A 24,435-nucleotide genomic window follows, 5' to 3' on the forward strand; every position below is an offset into this window, starting at 1 on the left:
ATTAGTTGGAACAGAGTGACTGAGGGCATGTTAGGTGAACTGCACTCTCACTCGGGTTGATCTCCTGATTATGATCTGTTTTCTATCAAACACAGGGTCAGACACTTTTAATTCACAAATTTTCTGGATTTGTTGTAGGCCCATACAGCTCTTCTGAAGTATTCTGATATTCTGATTTATTGCTCTGTCGCTACTAAAGATACAGCAGGTCTGAAATCAAAGCAACAGAGAAACTGAAACTAGTTATGATTTTTTTTATACTGTGATGTTTAACAAACTGACAGATCATCAAGGCTGTTGTCCCACACAAGATCAAACAGGAAACTGTAAATCTTCAAGTTTAAACACCAGATTTACTAACGTTTTTGCAAAACAAGTCAGAACAGAACTTCAGATTAGTGACTACAAATCCAATCAGAACATCATGACTAGATATATATATAATATTTTGATATTGTACTAACAAAGAGCAGGTCATAAAATGGGGCTCAAAGAAAAGGAGAATGAGATGATTAGTGCTACCTAATTTATGACATTTGTTGCTTCCTAGATCAGTATATTCCCTGCAGACAGGAAGGGTGCTCATATGAATATCTGAATGTGAATCTCCTTGTATGCACAGTACCTCTCTTACCATTCCACATTTTGTGATATAACTGTAAACATCAATGAATCCTAGTGGGATTTTGTGTAAAGTGGAAGGAAAGTTATGGCTTTCAACTAATTGTACAAATAAAAATGAAAGTTACGTATGTAACTATGGCTCTAGAGCATAGAGCCGTCACTGGGCTCACCAACTGTACTTTGTGAAGAAAATGAGGCAGTCTCAGGGCTTGGGAGGACTGCGCCTCCTCCTCATCTCTAAATTGAGAGGCCAACGCGGCCAGAGACAAAACATCCTCCTCCACAGACCAATCAGGCATGGGTGGGGAAGAGAGATACTGTGGTCTCAACATGGCGCTTTGAACGCCTGAGGGGAGCCACCTGCCCAGAGGGCGGGAGGTCAGCATCATCCTGAGGGCACAACTGGGCCAACCGAGCCACCCTCAATGCACGGGGAATGAAACTACAATTCATGCAGGGGCTGCATTTGTATTCAGCCACCTTGAGTCAACATTTTGTAGCATCACCTTTAACTGCAATTACAGCTACAAGACTGGGCTATTCTAACACATGAATAAGCTTTGATCTAAGTCTTTCTATTGTAACTGGCTGTGTGCTTGGTGTCACTGTCCTGCTAGAAATTAAATCTCTGCCCCAGTCTCAAGTCTTTTGCTGCCTACATCAGATTTTCTTCTAGGATTACCTTGTATTTAGCTTCATGTATTTCCCCATCAACTCTGGCTATCTTTTAAATATCCTCTAAAGCATGATGCTGCCACAACCATGTTTCACCGTGGGAATGTTTCGATTAGTGTGATGTGCAGCATCAGCTTTCCCACCACATGTAGCATTTGAGATTTTGGTCTACTCTGACCAGAGCACCTTCTTCTTCATGTTTGCTATTTCTTCGTCACTTGTGCAAACCTTAAACAGGACATCTAATGTCTTTCTTTCAGCAATAGCTTTTTCTTGCTACTCTTCCAAAAAGGCCAGATTTGTGGAGTGCACGATTGTTATTTGTCTATTCAACAGATTCTCCCACCTGAGCTGTGAATCACTGTAGCTCCTCCACAGTTAAAATGGGCTGCGTGTTTGGGTGGATAGTCATGTCTTGGTAGGTGTAGAAATATAAATGCCTTATTATTAGTAGCTAAGACTAAGATATATTTGGGACTTTCCTGCTTATAGATTGATTATTATTAGGAGTTTTTAGTTATGATAGTTAGAAAAAACATAACAGTAGCCTCTAGTATTATACAGTCCAGTTTTTACACAATGAGTGTTTATTATTCAAGGTTAAAGCTTGCAGGTGTTTTCTGTCTGTATCGTGAGAAGCTGGCAGTGTATTAGGGAGGCATGGTACTCCTCTCCCTGAAGATTCCTGAAGACGTGTGGGAAACAATTATTTAATTAAATGATTAAATGTATCTCTGTTTCTTTGATTCTGTTGCTGGGGAGACATAACACAGACAGAATGATTGTGTATGTGTACTGCATGGCAGCGAGGGGTATATAAAGGTATTGTGGCGCACCCCCAAAAGAGACAACACAGACGTTTCCAGGTACCCGTGTAAGTGTGTGTCTCCCTCTCTGAATTCAGATTGGTTTTAATAAACTTGTGGAAACGTACAACTGATCTCTGACTGAGGATTGTCCTTTGGGTGCCAAATAAAAAGAGTCAGGGAGAGGTGAGGAGTAATGTAAGAGTTAATGGATGGCCAGTAAAGTTTTCCTAGCTCGACATAGGTTTGACAAGAAATTATACAGATTTGGATTCTATTACGAATTACGTGATTTCTGAAAGCAACAGGTAGCACAGGACTTCACTTAAAGGTATCAAAGGAAAGGGAGGGAATAGAAATGCATGTCACTTTTCAGATATGCATTTGTAAAACAAGTAAAATAAAACTGTCACTTAAATTCCCCAACTACATACATGTCAGGTTTTTAAGTGACAAAGTGGAAAATAGTTTCCAGAAGGTAGTGTATAAAAAATATAGCATTTTCAGAAACAGAGCCAATATACTGAAACAGCAGCAACACAGTGACAGATATACTGGTTGCAACACTGCACAGGACCAGCATGTTTAGTAGATCATTTGCCCAGAATTTGGTCAGATGTTACCTGCTTGATCTAAAATTATTTGACAAGTTTCTGGTCAAGCTTTTTCTGGCTTTAATTCATTAAGACTGTGTTTTCCGTAATACGGACTCTTTATTTCAGATGTGTTAGATCACGGTGCTAGATCACATGAAACATGCTTTTGCAGAGCGACTTCTTTTTATTTGCGCCCAACATGCAGCGAATTCTGTGACAGGACTGTGTTTACAGTTCCCATGAACTGAATGATGGAAGGTTGTTTGCCCTTACATTTTTACATTTTCTATAAAAACAGAAGGTTTGGAGCCCTTCCCCTCTCTTCACCCGAAGAGACCAGCTTGAATGCACAACCACAGAGGAGCTACATGAGAAATAACTCCACATAAAACTGCTTCGTTAGCACGCGACACTCTTAAGGTAAAAGTTTTGTACTTGAGTACTTGAGATGAAAATAAAATTAAAATCATATTTTTAAAAACATCTAGCTGACACAAGTTTATTAAACATGTCATTGCTACGGGTACATTGTATAGCATATGCACATTTTAACAGAGTGAGTCTTAAAAATCAAAATTACTATTAATAAAACAAAATACATTCTAGCTATAGTGATCACCAGGGACCAGAAGGACCTGCTTAATAAGAAAAACAGAGACAGCAAGGAGGTGTGCAAGAAGAAGCTGGATGGAAGCTTCAGCAAAACAATATCAGAGATGTGTGGTCAGGGATGAAGATCACAGGCTTCAAGCAGAAGGATGATCGGACCAATGGATGTTTGGACAGAGCCAATGAACTAAACATGTTGTTCAATAGGTTCACTTCAGAAACAAGCTCAGCATCCTCCTCTCCTGCTCACAGCCAAACAGACATCTGACCCCCCTTTGACCCACAGCTTTCCTGTCACACCTCAAATGTTTCCACCTCAGCCATGGACGCTTATGCTTCTACATGTTTGCCTTGAACAAAATCAGAAGATGGTGATGCTCCCTTTGCTTCCCCCTACTACCTGTGTGTCTCAAGAAGTCAGGTGAAGAGACAACTGGAAAGACTGAACTGGAATAAGGCTGCAGGTCCAAATGGTGTCAGCCCTAGAGTCCTGAAGGGCTGTGCAGAGCAGCTCTGTGGGATTCTGCAGCACTTCTTCAACCTTAGCCTGGCCCAGAAGAAGGTTCCAGGGTTGTGGAAGACCTCCTTTCTTGTTCTGGTACCAAAGAAAACTCACCCATCAGTCCTCAATGACTGATGGGTGCTCATGGGTGGCCTGTTGCCCTGACATCCCACATCATGAAGGTCCTAGAGAGACTCCTGTTTGCTCACCGGAGAAAGCAAACAACAAACCCACTGTCATCTGGACAAAGTCAGCCGCACTGTGAGGATCATGTTCTTTGATATCTCCACTGCATTTAACAGTAGTATCTACTTGTTTTATCGGTATCTACTACACACACCTCTGCCACCTTTGTGCTGGAGCCAGTAGCCATAGTATGCACACTGAAGACAATGAGGGTAGTTATGCTGCTCTTATCGTTTATCACTGTGACAGCATGCCCTCACTGTATTCTCTACACTCTGAATTTGCATATGTGACAGTAACACACGATTTATATGCTGCATACACAAGAAATGTAGTCTATCATGCTACATGTCCCTTACCATGGTCATGCCGAGCACCAGCGGGGTGATGAAATAGATGGGGGGGTGGGTGTGACCTATCCGCAGCTCGTGGAATGTGTAGAAGAGGTCTGACCAACACACGATCCAAAGGAACAAGCCAAACACCTGAAGCAAAGGAAGAGCAGAGTGAGAACAGAAAACAATGAAATGAAATACTGTAAAAACAAAAGGCAGTCAGAGATATTGCAGAACAGGAGAGAGGGTTTAACAAATCATGTTTTAGTGTGGGAAAAACCCAATGTTTTAAAGGAAGCTTACCTTTATTTTACAGATAAAAGTACATGTGAAATAAAACTAGAGCTAGTATCTGATCATTATAATAGAGAGCATGGTTCCCCTGGTCCAACAGATTGGGATTTTGAACGCGGCCATCAAGTAATATTAAGGAATTTTGATGTTGTTTTTGATCAATCAATGTCTCCCAAAGGTCAGTCAAAACAACTTGTTGGGAACAGTTTTTATAATTTAAGAAATATTTTAAACTAAGAAGGTTGGTGTCAAAACAGGAACTCGAAATGGTTAACCATGCTTTTATTGCCTCTCATCTGGACTATTGTTTTTCACATGCATGAACAAAAAATCTTTTCACTGGATTAAGATGGTCTAAAACTCTGCAGCAAGACTCATACCTGGAATAAACAGAGGAGCTCGTATCCCTTCTGCTTTAATGTTACTTGTTCATTGTATAAGCCATTTTAAAATCCGGACTTCAACTTCTAGGGCTCTGCATGGTCAAACTCCAACTAATCCCTCAGGTCATCAAACCAAAATCTTCTTGTAGACCCATGGATCAGATATAAAACTCTTTCCGGACTGTTGCATCTTGACTTCAGAAAGAGCATAACTTGGAAAGAGGCTGGACTCATTTAAGTTATTATTGTGGATAATTCCTCAATTCGTAACAAGAAGAATATAAATGCTGTTGATATTCCGGTTAGAAATCTCTATTATTTCTTTTCTTCTTCTCCTGAGTAGACAATGTGTAAACCAGCGCACTATTGCCCCTTATGTGGCTGTACTGAAAACTTTCCATCTGTGAGTGGAAGGTGGTTGTTTAGCAGACTCAAAAATGGTATGAAAATGGACATGTGCCTATCACAAGGTCCTAGTGACTTCAGATAGAGGTATGTCAAGGCCTTCTACCTTTTACCTACAGCAGCAAAACGTTTACAGATGAAACTCTACTTTGTGATCAGTGTTTCGGCTTATTGGCTGAGTAGTCCACAGCATGTGTTTCTAACTTGTTGTCTTTGTCATAGCAATAAAATCTTAACCACAATTAAATTATATTTTAGCTACTGTATAAGCAGAGCTCGTATGAGAAATCAGCAGGTGAGTGGAAGTGGACATTGTCCCTGAAGGGTGACCATGTTTTTTCAACACCATACTGAGTGTTAACCAGGTCACTCTGGCAACAACACTGTTCCATGTGGACACTGTTACTGAATGAAGGAGAATCAAAGTTAGCGTATTAGATGAGTGTTTAAAATGAAGCCAGAGGAAGCACAGAGATGTAAGAAGCTATATTCTACAGCATGCCTGGACACGCCTGCAGTTCATTCCAGGTAAACAAAGAGAGCAGGGCTTTTGGCAGATAACAAGGTGGAACAGAGTATAGCAAAGCTGCTCTATTGCTGTTTGCCATGGAACTTGCTGGATGTAGAAATGTTGGTAGCCTTTAGGAAATCTCAGCGCAAATGTAAAGATCTACGTTCATAGAAACACAAAGAGATTGCTGTTTTGGTAATGCTAAACTTGCTAATCACTAATATAAGATGCTAACTCTGTAACCCCCTTGTCTTTTTTTAAAATAAAAGCAAAACCCTATTCTACAGCGACTCCTCTCACACACACACCATGTGACACTGCCTTTACTGCCAGTATAAATAATGCTCACAGCAGGATGGCAAGAATACCTGTTTTGGGATCTGAATATGGTAAATCAGAACAAGTCAGGCATGGACTGCAGTGACTAAGTAGATATAATGACAAAAATAATGTTGAAGGGCACCTGTGAGGTCCAGAGTTAGAGATTAGACCAGCAACAACATTGCCTCATCGAGGCGGTAGATCTAGGGTCTTCGAATGAGGATTGAAAACTTTTCTTTCTTATTTCACAGAAAAAGCCAGTAAAGGGAGAAATAATATTTCTCCACCTACTCCTGGGTTGACCATGCCCTTTGCGGGTCGGCCTGTTATTATAGACCATTTTGAGACAGTGCCTCTACCTGAGTTGGCTAGGTTTGTTGGCACCGTAAGTCATTCTCCTGCTCTCTGGAGACTCTACCAGTGTGCTTGATTAAGAGTCTTTCAATGTATTGGTCCTACTGTACTTAATATGGTAAATGGTTATTTAGCTTCTGGTCAGCTACCTGTTAACTGCTCCTCTTGATCAGTACAGCTTTGCAGACCACTTTCAGTCAGGTTTTCATGAATCCCACTGAACAGAAATAGCTCTTCTTAACGTCTCTAAAAAATATTATGATGCACAGTCGGTCAGTCAGTCATTTTCTATACCGCTTCTTCCATAGTGTGTTGCGGGGAAGCTGATGCCGATTTCCAGCAGTCTATGGCCAGGTGGGGTACACCCTGGACAGGTTGCCAGTCCATCGCAGGGCAACACACAAACAACCATGCACACACACTCAGTCACACACCTAAGAGCAACTTAGAGACCAATTAACCCACGCATGGAGAACATGCAAACTCCATGCAGAAAGACCTGTGATGCTTATGTTAGCCTTGACATCTTTTGATACTGTTAAATGGGCTGCTAAATGACTGAAAGGTTTCTTTCTGAAGAAAAAACTGAAGTTTGCACCACAAAAAATAACTGGAAAGATAAAACAAATCCTTGGGCCTCTTGGTTTTTTGGCTAAATCCTCTGTTAGAAACATAGGGATAACCTTTGATTCAGGCTTTACGCTTGAAAATAATGTCAAATGTCTGGTTCGATCCTGTTTCTACCATTTGCAAAACATCGTCAAACTTAGCCCTATTGTTTCTCGTCCTGAGATGGAAATCTTAAATCTTAGCTTTTGGTTCGTCTTGTTTGGAATATTGCAATGTGCTTTACATCTGTCTTACCAAAACATCCCAAGACCGTTTGAAGTCTGTACAAAATGGTGCAAGCTGACATTTGTATGATGTTGCATTGTTACTTGTTCAGTATGCTATGATAAAATACGTTAATGAAGTTTACCAATTTGTTATTTCATTATTTAATGCCAAAATCGAGCAAGCATGTAGTTAAAACTGTGACCACATGTCAGCATTGCTCAACACATGTTGTTCATATTTGTGACAACATCCTATATGTTGGGTCTTCTTTGAAGTCCAGTAGGGAAGAACAACTTCTACTCTGCAGCTTTCAAAGAGATTTTTAAGTCAGAATAAACTACGCACTCGAACTCATCAACGGGAGCGTGCAATTCAGGGACACAAGGGTGAAAGTGCGAGTATTGGGACAGGGCCACTGTAGCAGCTTCGCGCAGGCAGCAAGGAGCCAGCGGTGTTGGTTTTTCAAAATAAAGTGAATTTTAAGGTTTCATGATATTTAAATTTCAAACTCTGATTTTGGTTAGTATAAGTGCGTAAAAAATATTAACATAACAACGCAATCCTGCAAGAAGAATGGCTTAAAATCCCTCTGACCACTGTGCAGGACTTGTATATATATATATAAGCCATTCTTCTTGCAGAATAGTGGCCAGGTCACTACGTGATACTGGTGGAGGAAAACATTTCCTGACTCGCTCCTCCAAAACACCCCAAAGTGGCTCAATAATATTTAGATCTGGTGACTGTGCAGGCCATTGGAGATGTTCAACTTCACTTTCATGTTCATCAAACCAATCTTTCACCAGTCTTGCTGTGTGTATTGATGAATTGTCATCCTGATACACAGCACCACCTTCAGGATACAATGTTTGAACCACTGGATGCACATGGTCCTCAAGAATGGTTCGGTAGTCCTTGGCAGTGACGGTGGATACAGTACACAGCTGATAATCCTACTGAATAGACTGTTAGAATTTGTATTATATATATATATATATATTTATATATATACACACAGTACAGACCAAACGTTTGGACACAACTTCTCATTCACAGAGTTGTCTTTATTTTCATGACTATGAATATTGTAGCTTCACACTGAAGGCATCAAAACTATGAATTAACACATGTGGAATTATATACTGAACACAAAAAAATGTGAAACAACTGAAAATATGTCTTATATTCTAGGTTCTTCAAAGTAGCCACCTTTTGCTTTGATTACTGCTCCGCACACTCTTGGCATTCTGTTGATGAGCTTCAAGAGGTAGTCACCTGAAATGGTTTTCACTTCACAGGTGTGCCCTGTCAGGTTTAATAAGTGGGATTTCAAGCCTTATAAATGGGGTTGGGACCATCAGTTGTGTTGTGCAGGAGGTGGATACAGTACACAGCTGATAATCCTACTGAATAGACTGTTAGAATTTGTATTACGGCAAGAAAAAAGCAGCTAAGTAAAGTAAAACGAGTGGCCATCATTACTTTAAGAAATGAAGGTCAGTTAGTCCGAACAATTGGGAAAACTTTGAAAGTGTCCCCAAGTGCAGTTGCAAAAACCATCAAGCGCTACAAAGAAACTGGCTCACATGAGGACCGCCCCAGGAAAGGAAGACCAAGAGTCAACTCTGCTGCGGACAATAAGTTCATCCAGAAATCGCAGGTTAACAGCAGCTCAGATTAGAGAACAGGTTAATGCCACACAGAGTTCTAGCAGCAGACACATCTGTAGAACAACTGTTAAGAGGAGACTGTGTGAATCAGGCCTTCATGGTAAAATAGCTGCTAGGAAACCACTGCTGAGGACAGGCAACGAGCAGAAGAGACTTGTTTGGGCTAAAGAACACAAGGAATGGACATTAGACCAGTGAAAATCTGTGCTTTGGTCTGATGAGTCCAAGTTTGAGATCTTTGGTTCCAACCACCGTGTCTTTGTGCGGCGCAGAAGAGGTGAACGGATGGACTCTACATGCCTGGTTCCCACCGTGAAGCATGGAGGAGGAGGTGTGATGGTGTGGGGGTGCTTTGCTGGTGACACTGTTGGGGATTTATTCAAAATTTAAGGCATACTGAACCAGCATGGCTACCACAGCATCTTGCAGCGGCATGCTATTCCTTCCGGTTTGCGTTTAGTTGGACCATCATTTATTTTTCAACAGGGCAATGACCCCAAATACACCTCCAGGCTGTGTAAGGGCTATTTGACCAAGAAGGAGAGTGATGGGTTGCTGCGCCAGATGACCTGGCCTCCACAGTCACCGGACCTGAAACCAATCGATATGGTTTGGGGTGAACTGGACCACAGAGTGAAGGCAAAAGGGCCAACAAGTGCTAAGCATCTCTGGGAACTCCTTTAAGACTGTTGGAAATCCATTTCAGGTGACTACCTCTTGAAGCTCATCAACAGAATGCCAAGAGTGTGCGTAGCAGTAATCAAAGCAAAAGGTGGCTATTTTGAAGAACCTAGAATATAAGACATATTTTCAGTTGTTTCACACTTTTTTGTTCAGTATATAATTCCACATGTGTTAATTCATAGTTTTGATGCCTTCAGCCTTTATTTTGCCGTGGCGGTACGCCGCAATCAATTACATGTAGCGGAAACCCTGCAGTTGTTTTCTGGATTTTGTAGATTTCATGCTTGACCGTCACTGATTGGTGATCAGCCAGTGTCACTAAATGTTTTATGCTTTTTACTGACTTAACCCTGGAGAGCAGAACCGCTGCCTTCCTGCACTTCCAGAGATACAATTCATCTTCAGGACAGTTAACCAATCACGGTGACATGCACGTGTCATATAGTAAATACTGAGCAAGTCATGGGGCCAGACTGTCTAGACAGTATCCAAACTGCATTATCCATAATTTCAGCGTCAATATTCAACAATAACCTATTATAATGTGTTACTGGCAATGTTCTAGCCAACTGAGCTATAAGGAGATAAATTACAATACAGTACGTTCTACTTACTGTTTTGAACCTGTTCAATATGGACATCATGATGTACCCTCGGCTGCTCTTCTTTAGATAGTAGACGTAGACCGGAAAGGCTGCCCACAGGAAGATGCACGGCAGCCATGCCAGAACAGAGAGCTGGAAACACTCTGAGAGGTCGGGCCGGTCTGTGTGGAACGTCTCATTGGCTACCTGTAGAGGCACACATAAATGGCTGGTTAGTGCCCACATCAACATGTCTCATTAAACCCCTGCAGAACACGTAGACCCTCTCACTGATGAGTGAAACTGTTGACAAAACCATGGAATCAGATGAAATGACTCTTGTACTCAATTGTCTGTTTTCAGATCAAGTAGAGGAAAATCATGAATGTTTAATGTATTGTAATGTGGCAAAATAAAAACAAGGTTCAAAGGTCAAGAATAGCTTTTAAGGCACAGTAGCAGCTGAGAAATCAGATTTACAGGATAAAGCACCTTTCAAGGCTGACATGCAGCCCTATAGGTATCTGTAGATATATTTTGCCCCTTTGCAGTTTCCTACACAACCTTTTCGGGTAAGAAATGGAGCTGTCTGCTACGAGATGTTTTGTGCTCACTTGTGATTTGATTATGTTGAAGTCAACCATCTGACTGATCCCATAGTTTTCGCTAGAGGTTGTAGAAATCATGCTCGCTGTAAAAAAAAGGCTTTCAATGCTGACAGTTAGATCAGGTCCAAATCAGGTCCAGCAGAAAATGTGTAAAATAGTTTATAGCTATTTATTATCAAGCAGCCGTGACAAAGTGGTTATAATGCTCAATCGAAGCATACACATTCCAAGACACAGCCAAAGATGGAAGATCATGCAGCTCCAACTGCTTTCCATACATCACCACACCCAGCTGCTGAAACCATGTGTTTGTTGGGTATGCATGTTTAATAGCACTTTGAAATGAGGGGATGGCCTGCTGCAGGACCCCAGTCGTGAGGGTCCCCCACTACATCAGATAGTCTAAGCATATTTACCTCTTTTGACAAAAGCTATTCACTGCACAAAAACATTTTTTAATGTTTCAGCCACTCAGAATTCCAGAACTTCAAATGAAATCAAGTGCTAAGTTAAGGTAGACCCAGTTAAACTAAAGGTGTTTCAAGCTTGTTGAGTCTAATAATTGTATAAACAGATGAGATGCTAAAATAGGAAAACGTATCAACGAAAGATCCTTTTTTCATCCTAAGACCCGAAAATGATTGTTCCTATTGTAGTTGTCAGTGTAGCTTCTCTTTTATTTATTGGCATTTTAGTCTTTACACCCTTGGCAGTGTAATTCCACACTTAATCTGGCTTTAGCTCACATAACTCAATCCTATAGGAGCTTCCACATCTACTCCAGATCTTACAATTGCTTTATATATTTCATTTGCGACTTTTAAGAAAGGTAGAACAGGTTAGACATACATCTGTGGTCTGATTGTGATTTCTAACAAATGGGTCAGAGTAAAGTTATGTGCAGACTAGGGTTGTGTGGTAACACCAAACAACGTTCAATGCCAATCCTAAGGTAGCGGCATTATTTTTCTAAACAGTGACTCCTTGTTACCACAATCACTCTGCCGTGATGTTGCTACGACTCATTTATGGCAATTATGGCCCTGTATGAAGACTTTGATTTGATTTGGAAAATTTTTTCTATTACAAATTTAAAAATGCATTTTGTATTTATTAAAAAAACAAACAGAAGACTTCTCCAAACAAGCAAATACATTTTCACAGCACTGTAAATCAGCAGGGCAAAATAACATTCTTGCTACCTTTACTCCTATTCTCATTTTTGGGGGGGAAAGGAGAAGAGAGAATTTTTAAGAGGGTACATTTTTTTTCACAGCACTGCGTCCGACATCTTAAGAGTCAAAAAACGCTAACCTAAACATAAAGCTCTTTGCCCATATTTAGATGAAGCTCTAGGAATTTAAAAACCTTAGAGCTACACTTTATGAATTGTAACAGTGATTCAGCATTAAGGCATTTTGCTCCTCTAAGTGTGTAGACGTTACACAACTTTTACACTAACAGCTCAACGTGAGATAATCCATAATGTAAAAAACCTTTAAGCAATGAAGTTGTGACTCATTGTTTAAAGGAGTTGGAACAAAAGTAAACCAGAAGGAAACCAGAAACCATCCGGAGGGGAAAGGTAACGTAAACATATTTCATACTGCAGTGAGACAAAACCCGAACACTGCTTCCCTGGACAAACACATCTGAAGGCCCACCCACAGGCAGAACCAAGATAAACACAGCTGCCAAACTCCTCCTCTACACAACCACTCCTATCAGTGGGAACACAACGACTAAGTGAGCAGAAGCATACAGCGTGGAGCGGAGAGAAGTGATAGAAATGTCTGTGTCTACCTCAGTGATCCACGAGTCCTTTGACTCAAAAGCATATTTGGCACGTTTCAGTTTTAGGTACAGAAGTAGACAAATTCAACTCTAATAATGGTACAAGTCTTAAGTCTTCTGCGTCCCCTGCATGGCTCGTGGGAAACAGCAAACAGGACCTCTTAAGGCTTTCTTTCGACGGTGGATTTGTTCTTGCTCGTTTTTAATAAAGGTTGTGCAGGTCTCACAGTCGCATATATATATATATATATATATATATATATATATATATATATATATATATATATATAAAAACTTTCAAGTGTTGATAGTGAATTTTTACAACTCTACAAATTGCCATTTTTCTTCTCTTTGCTTAGCCAAGCTGCAGCCACCAACCTTGACTGTAGGCTAATACCAGTCAGACAGACAATGCACTCATGCAAGGCTCTACCAGCTAATCCTTTTAAAATGACTTATACAACATGCTTGAACAGCATAAACTCGGCGAAACACCAAAGGTAATTCCTAACACAGGTTTTCAGTTCAACCTGAGAGTGAATAGGGGCGCGGTGCTGGTGATGTAGGGGTTAAGGGCCCGACCCATGTAAAGAGGCTACAGTCCTCGAAGCGGTCGTCCCGTGTTCGAATCCCAGACCAGGGGACCTTCGCCGAATGTCTTCCCCCTCTTTCTCTATTTCCTGTCTCCCTACTATCAGAAAATAAAAATAAAAATACAGGCCTCTAGTGCTGCAGAAAAAAAAAATAAATAAAATAGAAGAAAGCAGTAAGCAGTAAAGTTGAAGACAAAGAAAATGGTTGATTTTCACCATAAGGTTATTATAGCAGTCCAGTTTCCAGTCCAGGTGTTTGCACGGTAAAGACACACTTGCAAGACACGGCGGCCTCCGAACGTACCAGCAAGTTTCAAAACAATGGCATGCACATACAATTCAGAACACATTAGACTCTAAATGGTGACTCTAATCGCACTAAAACCTCCTCTACCCTGCGCAGACTATTTCTAAGAAATAAATAAAAATAAAGGAAGGGTTTTACTTGTTGTTGTCTCCTCTCAGTAGAGGGAGAGAGAAGGAAGGGGAAGGGGAAGGTTGGAAGTTAACGTGCGTCCACAGTTAACTTCAGGAAGAGCGGTCAATCTTCGTCCTCTGGCCTCCTTGGCGAAAGGGGAAAATATGATCTGACCGTCAGGGGTCGACTGGACAAAGCAAAGTGGCGATCCGTATCCTTGAAACTCTGTGGTTTTTTTGTTACGTGTTAAGCTCACGTCTTCGATCGGCAAAGTGAAATTTCTGGCCTTCTTATTCCAGAAACCTCTTTTTATGAATTTTTCGTTGGCCATGCAAAGGAGAATGAATGAAATCCACTTGGGACTCTTTTCCAGAATGATGCGCTTCAGTTGCTGGTCCGGTCTCCAGAGTGAAAAGCAGCTTCTTTCAAATGTTCGCCTTCCTATATTGCCTCCTGTGACGTCAGACTTGGGACAGCCCCGTCATATCAGCTGCAGTGGCCGCTGGGTTTTGTAGGACAGACTATCCTGCGGTACAAAATAGCCGAAGACATTGGAAAGGCATAGTGGCGTCCAGCAACGTGCAAATGGTCCAATATTCAGCAAACAAGTGGTCCAACACAGTTCCAAAGTACCCATAAAACAACAATACAAGTTGTTAAAATGCCTTTTTTTTAAATAGATGTAACATGATGGGGACCTAGGCATCCCTCCTCATTACGTTTTTCACATCATAAACAGTAAAAGTGAAAAGAGTCAGCTGATTTCTTTACTCCTTAAACATATACAATTTTCACAAAACAAGTATGCAAACATTTTTATGAATTAGAAACAAATTCTGAATGTCAAAATTTACAAAAAATCATGTAGCCAAAATAAATTCAGATTACCTAAAACTGTCTCGCTGATGGGACTGTTTTTTTACTCAGTTACTGCTACTGGTGCACTGCACTTGTTTTATTCATGCCCAGAACATCCATGCAGCATTTATATTATCATCAGTAACCTTTTTATCAGAAAAAAGGTACAAGTGCAGGGGGTTAGCTCGATATGGTATATGGTGTGAATGTACCCAGCTTTATATATCTTTGCTGAACACTGCTGTCATAAAACAGAGAGATGAGGTGTAGATGGCGTTCTCTGCATGAAGTGTACCAGATTTTCATGGTATGGTAACCTTGAGTTAAAACACCGCGGTATTACACTACTGACACAAAATAACTTTAAAAATGTATAACATGCTCTAATTGCTTTAATTTTTGATCCATCCTTTCAGGTATGGGATAAAACCTAAAAAGAAATCCCTCATTTAATGTCTCTAGCTCTTCCAGGGGGATCCCAAGGTTCTCCAACAACCAATTAAATGTTTAGTCCTTCCATCAAGTTCTAGGTCTCCTCACAGATAAATGTCACCAAAAAAAAACCAGAGTCATCCAAACCATCCACCTAACTCGCCTAAATGTTCAGGAGCAGCAGCATTGCTCCAAACTAGCCTGAATAATGGTGATCTTCCCCTTTTCTTAAAAACAGGGTCAAGCCATCATCATTGTTCATATTGTGGCCATTGTTGCAGGTTAAAGGTTAGAGAGATCATTATAAATGCAGAACTTTATTCTTCAGTTCAGCTCTTTATGAACTACAACAGACCAGAACAACGCCCTCATGAATGCAGATGCTGCCTAAATCTGTTTATCCACCACCCACTCCATCCTGCCATCATTGATAAACAACATACCCAACCATTTAGACTCCTCTTCTTTAGGCAGAAACCCAGATCCGACCCACAGAAAGCAATTCCGATTCTAATCAGTAAAAAATGCCTTAATTAGCCAGAAAGCTTCACATCTAAACAAAACATCCATTTTTAATTCTGGTTTTTATTAGGGCACATATCTGTAGGAATTATTAAACCCTAAACCTCTGTTTGCATTGTTTGCACAACAAATCCCGCTTTATATGATTATCTTCCTACTTCACTCCTTCCTCCAGATCAGCCTGAGCAGCAGGAGTGAAGCGTAAATGTGAAATTTAAAACTGTGGTAACAATCCACACCAAGGAGGAGGCAGAGTGAAAATATGATTAATGGCTGATCACAGAAAGAGCTCAAACACACACCCAACAGAGCAAGATCAGTTTTAAAATTAATGCATGTACATACCACAAAGAGATTTAGTTTCTGCTGTACGTTGTTCACTTTCTATGTGAACCTCAAGCTGAGAAAACATCATTTTGGACACCGGATATTTTAGCATATTTAATGTAAGAGAGAATTAGTTGTAGCCTGTGAGCTGAAACAGCGATGCTGCCGTTGCATAAACACGCTCCCTTTTTTTAAATATCAGCTGCAAAGGCAGATTTCTACCACAGCTTATCAAAGTTGGGCTTACGAATACTGGGAGGGTTTTCGTACTCGCTCAAGCATTTGTGGAAAGTTTAACCAAAAACATCGAGTTAAAGAGCTGAAATTCAAGAACTAAACATGAAAAGAGAACTAAGGTCCAGATTACAGGGAAATGTGTATAAAGAGTTTTCAGAAAAAAATAAGGGTAATATAATAACAAAAGCTATATTTACTGATAATCATCAAAAGGGGAAGCTGCTCTTGGCACATTATGGTATAAACACAAACTGTTCAGGCATCTCTCGGTTTAAAAGGCAGCTGTAAGTTCACAAAAGACATAAAACCTTATCTTTCACTATTAAAGAGATGAAACTGCAAGGTGCAACAGCCAGTCGCACCTTATCATTCTTCCTCCTGTTGCTACAGGATGAAGAAGACACAACTCAACTATTGCTATAGTTATTTCCTCCCCAGTGAGTCTTTATTCCTCCTAGAGAGAGTTGCACAGCCCAGAAGGATCAACAGACTGAAATGTGTGTTACATATTGCCACAACACATTTCAGTGAAGGGGTGTGAATTAGCTGGTTACTAAACAACTATGCTAGCAACCCAATTGTCCATAAAATAAAGAGAAAACCCTCTGCAGTTATTTCTAAATGTTGTGGGGCAGCGGCATTAGTCAAACAAATCTAATCAACTTTGCATGTACTTGTGTAGGAAATTCAATTTTTGCTTCTTTGTTTGGATGTTGCTGTTTGAATCCAAGTCAACACCTTCCCTCATAGTGCCTTTGTCACAGATGAACCACCCAGAAATGCATCATGTTTGTCTAAGACTTTTTCAGGACTGCCAGTGTTGCTTTTTCACCCAATTAAATAAAGACAGTCAAACAACATGATTTAGGCTAAAATATCTCAAAAAGTAACATATGACATGTAAATGGTAAAATGGTAAATGGCCTTACTTGTATAGTGCTTTATCAAGTCCCCAGAAACCCCAAAGTGCTTCACACTACATTCAGTCATCCACCCATTCATACACACATTCACACACTGACAGCGGTAAGCTACATTGTAGCTACAGCTGCCCTGGGGCACACTGACAGCAGTGACACCGACATGTATGAGCCGATGTAAAGAACATCAAGAACATCAGTCTAGAAAATGGCTATAAAGCTATTTCTAAGGCATAGGGACTTCAATGAACCACAGTTAGAGCCATTATCCTCAAATGGAGATACGGGGAACAGCGGTAAACCTTCCCAGGAGTGGCTGACCTACCAAAATTACTCCAAGAGCACATTAAAGACTAATCCAGGAAGTCACAGAACAAAAAAAAAGAACAAAAAAAAACCTTCAAAGCTCTGCAGACCTCAGTGATCATGGTTCAACAATACAAAGACTGGAAAAATGGAATCCACAATAAAAAGGTTTTGTAGTGGCCTAGTTAGTCCAGACTTAAATCAGACTGAGACGCTATGGCATGACCTCAAAAGGGTTGTTCTTGCTTAAATGTGACTGAAATAAATTTATTCTGCAGAGATGAGTGGGCCAAAATTCCTCCACAGAGAGGTAAAAGACCCACTGCCAGTTATTGCACAGGCTTGATTGTAGGGGCTGCTGCCAAAGAATAACGTGACCAGTTTATTTCTAAGTTATAAGCATAGAAACATCAAAAGTTTGGGTGGTTGTCAGTTTCTCACAGATACAATGTTACAAATAGACTAAACAATAAACAATTTTTAAAAGCAAATTTCTCCACTGGTATTACCACACGCCCAATATGGTACTTGCTAAAGTTAATCGTTTTTGGGAACAATGTAGCAATACTCAACAAAGATCTGGTTTCTAAACAGGCAAAATGTGCTCGTTTAGAAATGTAACATGCAGGTTATATATACAGTAAAAACAGTCCAAAGAAAGGAGTACCAAGTATTTCACATTCTGCTCCTGTTGTAGCCAAACATTCCTAACTTTGCTAATGTAACTACAAAATTTTACATTTAAACACTCCTAAAGCACAACATTAACAACAGACGCCGGAAAGGAATACGTTCCCTGACAGAACAGTCAGGGTTTGTTTTAAATATGTGCTTGGCTAGCACACAAACAGCCATTCATTTGAAAGATAAAAAGCAATTTCCTCTTCAAAATTTGCTAGTTGGATAGCACAATGATCTGTTTACATTTCCAATGTCAGCTTACATATCATGAACACTGTACACAGCAATAACCAGCTCCAATATTAGCATTCATTTATATGATTTAGTTTTTAATTAAGGATGTCGAAATCCAATCCTAGGTTTTGGCTAGAGGTTCTTATCAGGTCTTTTTAAAATAACCGGTATCTCTAGATTTTGAAACCTCAGACACTTCCCTGGTAAGTCATGAGGGCACCTTTTGCAAAGGCAGTTTTTTTTTATTCCTGCATTATAAAATAAAAGCACATGGCGCTGATTTTAATGAGGTATTGAATTATGACTTGGCATCTTCACATGCCTTCTCTTAACTCTCCTGGATCAGCCTCTGGGAGAAATAAATCCCTATCAGGTCATCACAAATTCTGATGCACTATATTTAAGTGAAAATACTGCTGGTTTTCAATCACAGTAGTCAAGAAGCTTGAGCTGAAAAAATGTCAACAAACAACATAAATACAAACTAATGAGTTTGATGATTGGGACAGATATCTGTCAGAGACAAAGACTGTCGCAAACATAGTTTTGTCTGAAGATACGTACTGACCTATCAGTAAACTCAGAGGGCTAATATAGACAATAATGTAACTGTTTGCGCCAGCGCCGAATTGCTGGAAACCCATTTTATTTGCAGTGAACTCCCCCTATGGATTTTATGCTGAATAATAATAAACGTCAACATTACAGAGAATACTGGAGGGAGAGAGGGTTTGTGGTACAGCGGTTCTGATTCATTCAGAAAATAAATCTAATTTGAAGAGAGTCAAACAAATGGTCTGGAACAGGTCTTGGTTGGAAAACATTATCCGAGTTCATACTGATATAGTTTCTAGACATTTGGTTTTACTCAAGCATCACCTAAGGCTAAACATCCTTACATTGGAAGGATTTACAGGTCCTTCTCGAAATATTAGCATATTGTGATAAAGTTCATTATTGTAAATTTGTTTCCTGAAATGTGTGTTTTCTTAAATATACATTTTTCTTCTGAAATGTAATTTATTTTCTGAAATTTAAATTTGTTTTGAGATTTGTAAAAATGTTTCAGATATTGTAATGCTGGTTTGCACCTCCTGGCCACCGTATACTATTATTATTTACTGTTGTATATTAAAAAACATAACTAGTTGGGATTTGTCTTGTCAAGCAACTGCCAAATTTAGTATAGACTGTTTATAACAATATAACACATTCAACAAATATAAATTCAAGTTAGTGACATTATTGTGATATAAACTCACCGGCCACTTTATTAGGCACACCTGTCCAACTACTCGTTAACACAAATTTCTAATCAGCCAATCACATGGCAGCAACTCAATGCATTTAGGCATGTAGACATGGTCAAGACGATCTGCTGCAGTTCAAACTGAGCATCAGAATGGGGAAGAAAGGTGATTTAAGTGACTTTGAACGTGACATAGTTGTTGGTGCCAGATGGGCTGGTCTGAGTATTTCAGAAACTGCTGATCTACTGGGATTTTCACGCACTACCATGTCTAGGGTTTACAGAGATTGGTCAGAAAAAGAGAAAATATCCAGTGAGCGGCGGTTCTGTGGGCACAGATGCCTTGTTGATGCCAGAGGTCAGAGGAGAATGGCCAGACTGGTTCGAGCTGATAGAAAGGCAACAGAAACTCAAATTACCACCCGTTACAACCAAGGGATGCAGAAGACCTTCTCTGAAGGCATAACACGTTGAACCTTGAGGCGGATGGGCTACAGCAGCAGAAGACCACACCGGGTGCCACTCCTGTCAGCTAAGAACAGGAAACTGAGGCTACAATTCGCACAGGCTCACCAAAATTGGACAATAGAAGATTGGAAAAACGTTGCCTGGTCTGATGAGTCTCGATTTCTGCTGCAACATTCGGATGGTAGGGTCAGAATTTGGCATCAACAACATGAAAGCATGGATCCATCCTGTCTTGTATCAACGGTTCAGGCTAGTGGTGGTGGTGTAATGGTGTGGGGGTAATTTTCTTGGCACACTTTGGGCCCCTTAGTACCAACTGAGCATCATGTCAACGTCACAGCCTACCTGAGTATTGTTGCTGACTATGTCCATCCCTTTATGAACACAGTGTACCCATCTTCTGATGGTTACTTCCAGCAGGACAACACGCCATGTCATAAAGCACGAATCATCTCAGACTGGTTTCTTGAACATGACTTTGAGTTCACTGTACTCAAATGGCCTCCACAGTCACCAGATCTCAATTCAATAGAGCACCTTTGGGATGTGGTGGAACCAGAGATTTGCATCATGGATGTGCAGCCGACAAATCTTCAGCATCTTTATGATGCTGTCATGTCAATATGGACCAAACTCTCTGAGGAATGTTTCCAGTACCTTGTTGAATATATGCCACGAAGGATTAAGGCAGTTCTGAAGGCAAAAGGGGGTCCAACCCGGTACTAGCAAGGTGTACCTAAGAAAGTGGCCGGCGAGTGTAATTGTGCATAGTAGTAGTCAAACAGCTTTTTGTGTCTTAGGTTTACTTAGGTTACTTCAGCAAAACCGACAGAGAGGACATCTTTATCATCTTGGAGGGCAGGTCTGTCAGTTGCTCTGCATGTTTTCAGATTTTTATCAAGTGGCAAAGCCAGCCTGCCAGACTGGAGCAGCCATTTATCGAAAAAACAAAATCTCTCATTGCTAGTCAGTGCTATTAAGATAAAGTCTACTACAATACTGAATGCATGGAGGCACATTTTAAGAACCTCGTTAGATACAAAATTATATTGGAGAAGTCTTTATATCCATTTAGTAGAGTAAGAGTTGATTGAAAATACAAAGACAGATGGAACATTTCTGCAAAGGTCAGCAAAACACAGAGTCGGAACACTGATCAGGAAACAGAAAGAGAGACTTCTGACACTGCTTCCTGCCTGGTTACTCAGGCTTTTCTAACATTGGATAAGTACAACACTACACACAAAGCCAGGCACACACACATATAAATATCAACTAGTGTCCAAAGATTGAGGAGATTTCAATTCTGCGTCACAAATGGTTTCCTAAAAGATCCTCTTTAATGAACTACTCATGAGAAACACTATTATGCAGTTGCTTTGCCAGATTCAGGTCAGCTGGTTTAGTCTGAAAGGACAGCCATTACAAACAATACAGGTCCTTCTCAAAATATTGGCATATTGTGATAAAGTTCATTATTTTCCATAATGTCATGATGAAAATTTAACATTCATATATTTTAGATTCATTGCACACTAACTGAAATGTTTCAGGTCTTTTATTGTCTTAATACAGATGATTTTGGCATACAGCTCATGAAAACCCAAAATTCCTATCTCACAAAATTAGCATATCATAAAAAGGGTCTCTAAACGAGCTATGAACCTAATCATCTGAATCAACGAGTTAACTCTAAACACCTGCAAAAGATTCCTGAGGCCTTTAAAACTCCCAGCCTGGTTCATCACTCAAAACCCCAATCATGGGTAAGACTGCCGACCTGACTGCTGTTCAGAAGGCCACTATTGACACCCTCAAGCAAGAGGGTAAGACACAGAAAGAAATTTCTGAACGAATAGGCTGTTCCCAGAGTGCTGTATCAAGGCACCTCAGTGGGAAGTCTGTGGGAAGGAAAAAGTGTGGCAGAAAACGCTGCACAACGAGAAGAGGTGACCGGACCCTGAGGAAGATTGTGGAGAAGGGCCGATTCCAGACCTTGGGGGACCTGCGGAAGCAGTGGACTGAGTCTGGAGTAGAAACATCCAGAGCCACCGTGCACAGGCGTGTGCAGGAAATAGGCTACAGGTGCCGCATTCCCCAGGTCAAGCCACTTTTGAACCAGAAACAGCGGCAGAAGCACCTGACCTGGGCTACAGAGAAGCAGCACTGGACTGTTGCTCAATGGTCCAAAGTACTTTTTTCAGATGAAAGCAAATTCTGCATGTCATTCGGAAATCAAGGTGCCAGAGTCTGGAGGAAGACTGGGGAGAAGGAAATGCCAAAATGCCAGAAGTCCAGTGTCAAGTACCCACAGTCAGTGATGGTCTGGGGTGCCGTGTCAGCTGCTGGTGTTGGTCCACTGTGTTTTATCAAGGGCAGGGTCAATGCAGCTAGCTATCAGGAGATTTTGGAGCACTTCATGCTTCCATCTGCTGAAAAGCTTTATGGAGATGAAGATTTCATTTTTCAGCACGACCTGGCACCTGCTCACAGTGCCAAAACCAGTGGTAAATGGTTTACTGACCATGGTTTCACTGTGCTCAATTGGCCTGCCAACTCTCCTGACCTGAACCCCATAGAGAATCTGTGGGATATTGTGAAGAGAACGTTGAGAGACTCAAGAGCCAACACTCTGGATGAGCTAAAGGCCGCTATCGAAGCATCCTGGGCCTCCATAAGACCTCAGCAGTGCCACAGGCTGATTGCCTCCATGCCACGCCGCATTGAAGCAGTCATTTCTGCCAAAGGATTCCCGACCAAGTATTGAGTGCATAACTGTACATGATTATTGGAAGGTTGACGTTTTTGTATTAAAAACACTTTTCTTTTATTGGTCGGATTAAATATGCTAATTTTGTGAGATAGGAATTTTGGGTTTTCATGAGCTGTATGCCAAAATCATCTGTATTAAGACAATAAAAGACCTGACATATTTCAGTTAGTGTGCAATGAATCTAAAATATATGAATGTTACATTTTCATCATGACATTATGGAAAATAATGAACTTTATCACAATATGCTAATATTTTGAGAAGGACCTGTATAATGCAATTAGCACAGATATCAATGCAGATGGGGGAAAATCCATATTAACCTTTATATTTTTATTGCTTATTGATCCGCCATGTTCTCACGTGGTGACTAGAACCGGTCGTTATATTGAGATTCTGGACCAGTATCTGTCAGATCAGGCTTTCAAAAAACTCACGTTTCTAATGTCCAAGAAATTTCTGCTTTAGTGCTTTAGAGTTATACAGTAACACGATCAAGTCAATTATGCTTTCAATTTATATAAAAAATTATGTTTCCTTTCTTTCTTTTCTAAGACATTTGAGCAGCTGAGAAGCCACAATCCCTCTCATCTTTCTGCCTGCCTGCTTCGTATCTTAATGGAAAGCTAAAAAAATGTTACATAGCTGTTACATAGCTACAAAATTAACATTTTTTAGCTATGTTACAGGTAAAAAAATGAGATTTTCCTTAATTTTTCAAGTTTCTAATTGCTATTTTATTAAAGCCCTCTTCATGATCGAGAGCTACCTAGCTCTCAGTTCATACTCTTTTTAGCTCATCTGAAGAAGTTTGCTCCAATCAGACATGTGCAGTTAACTCCCCTAACTGTATTTCTGAAATATAAGCATCGCTGTTGTTTTTCCTTCTTCTGCCCTTGATCTGTTCCGTCTTTCTCTTTACCTTTACAGCACTTTGAGTGCCTTGTTGCTGAAAACGCTATATAAATAAACGTGATTTGACTTGACTTGCTGTGCGTTTGGCACCACTCTCAGGCTGGTCTTATTTTTGTTCCTGTCGGTGCACGCAACCCACACAATCTCAAAAATCTTGGCTGCATGCAGAGGTCCGCAGAAACCCCTAGAGGGTGGATACAGTTGCCAGAATTCAGGTCACACGGGCTTTGCAGTCAAGAGGACAATAGAGCAGACTGGGAGATATGAAATAGGCCTTTCATGGTGGACATTTATTGTAAGAGGGGGGTCCTGTTTTCCATGTTAACTAGGGCACTTTTACACCTTGAGATGTGCATTTTTGTAATGATGCACCAGCTCATAAAACTAGATTATAGGCGGTACCAGAACAAGAAGACACCTTTTTTTTATATTTTAACGATATTTTTACAGCCCCCCAAAATGCCTCCTTTTCAAGTTAAAGTTTCACAAATCACAAACTGTGTTTTAAGGAATCTCTAATCACTAAATATTCCAGTCCAGATTTCACAAGTCCATATTTTGACAAATAATATGCTTGTATAATCCTGAAGTAGCCCTTATGCCACAATATCATTAGTTTGTGTTTTTCCAAATAAAATAAAAATATTTCATAAATCTTAGTGCATGTAAAAGTCCAGTTAAGGTTGATAAACCTAAATACTGTAAATTGTTAAATAGCTCTTTA

The 24,435-nt window shown here is 40.3% G+C and overlaps 1 protein-coding gene across 6 annotated transcripts in view; it reads right to left on the minus strand.

Annotated features, from left to right (window-relative positions):
* The window catches only part of abcc3 (ATP-binding cassette, sub-family C (CFTR/MRP), member 3), a 77,700-nt gene that overhangs the window by 40,975 nt on the left and 12,290 nt on the right, over window positions 1-24,435 (minus strand). For all 6 annotated transcript variants that reach the window (XM_047378052.1, XM_047378051.1, XM_047378049.1 and 3 more), the window contains exons 2-3: window positions 10,407-10,583; window positions 4,358-4,483 (exon numbers count right to left, since the gene is read on the minus strand). In XM_047378052.1, the coding sequence (XP_047234008.1) occupies window positions 4,358-4,483; window positions 10,407-10,583 (303 nt within the window). The remainder of the gene's footprint in view (window positions 1-4,357; window positions 4,484-10,406; window positions 10,584-24,435) is intronic.

Source organism: Girardinichthys multiradiatus, chromosome 10, assembly GCF_021462225.1.
Source record: "Girardinichthys multiradiatus isolate DD_20200921_A chromosome 10, DD_fGirMul_XY1, whole genome shotgun sequence".
Lineage (NCBI taxonomy): Eukaryota > Metazoa > Chordata > Actinopteri > Cyprinodontiformes > Goodeidae > Girardinichthys > Girardinichthys multiradiatus.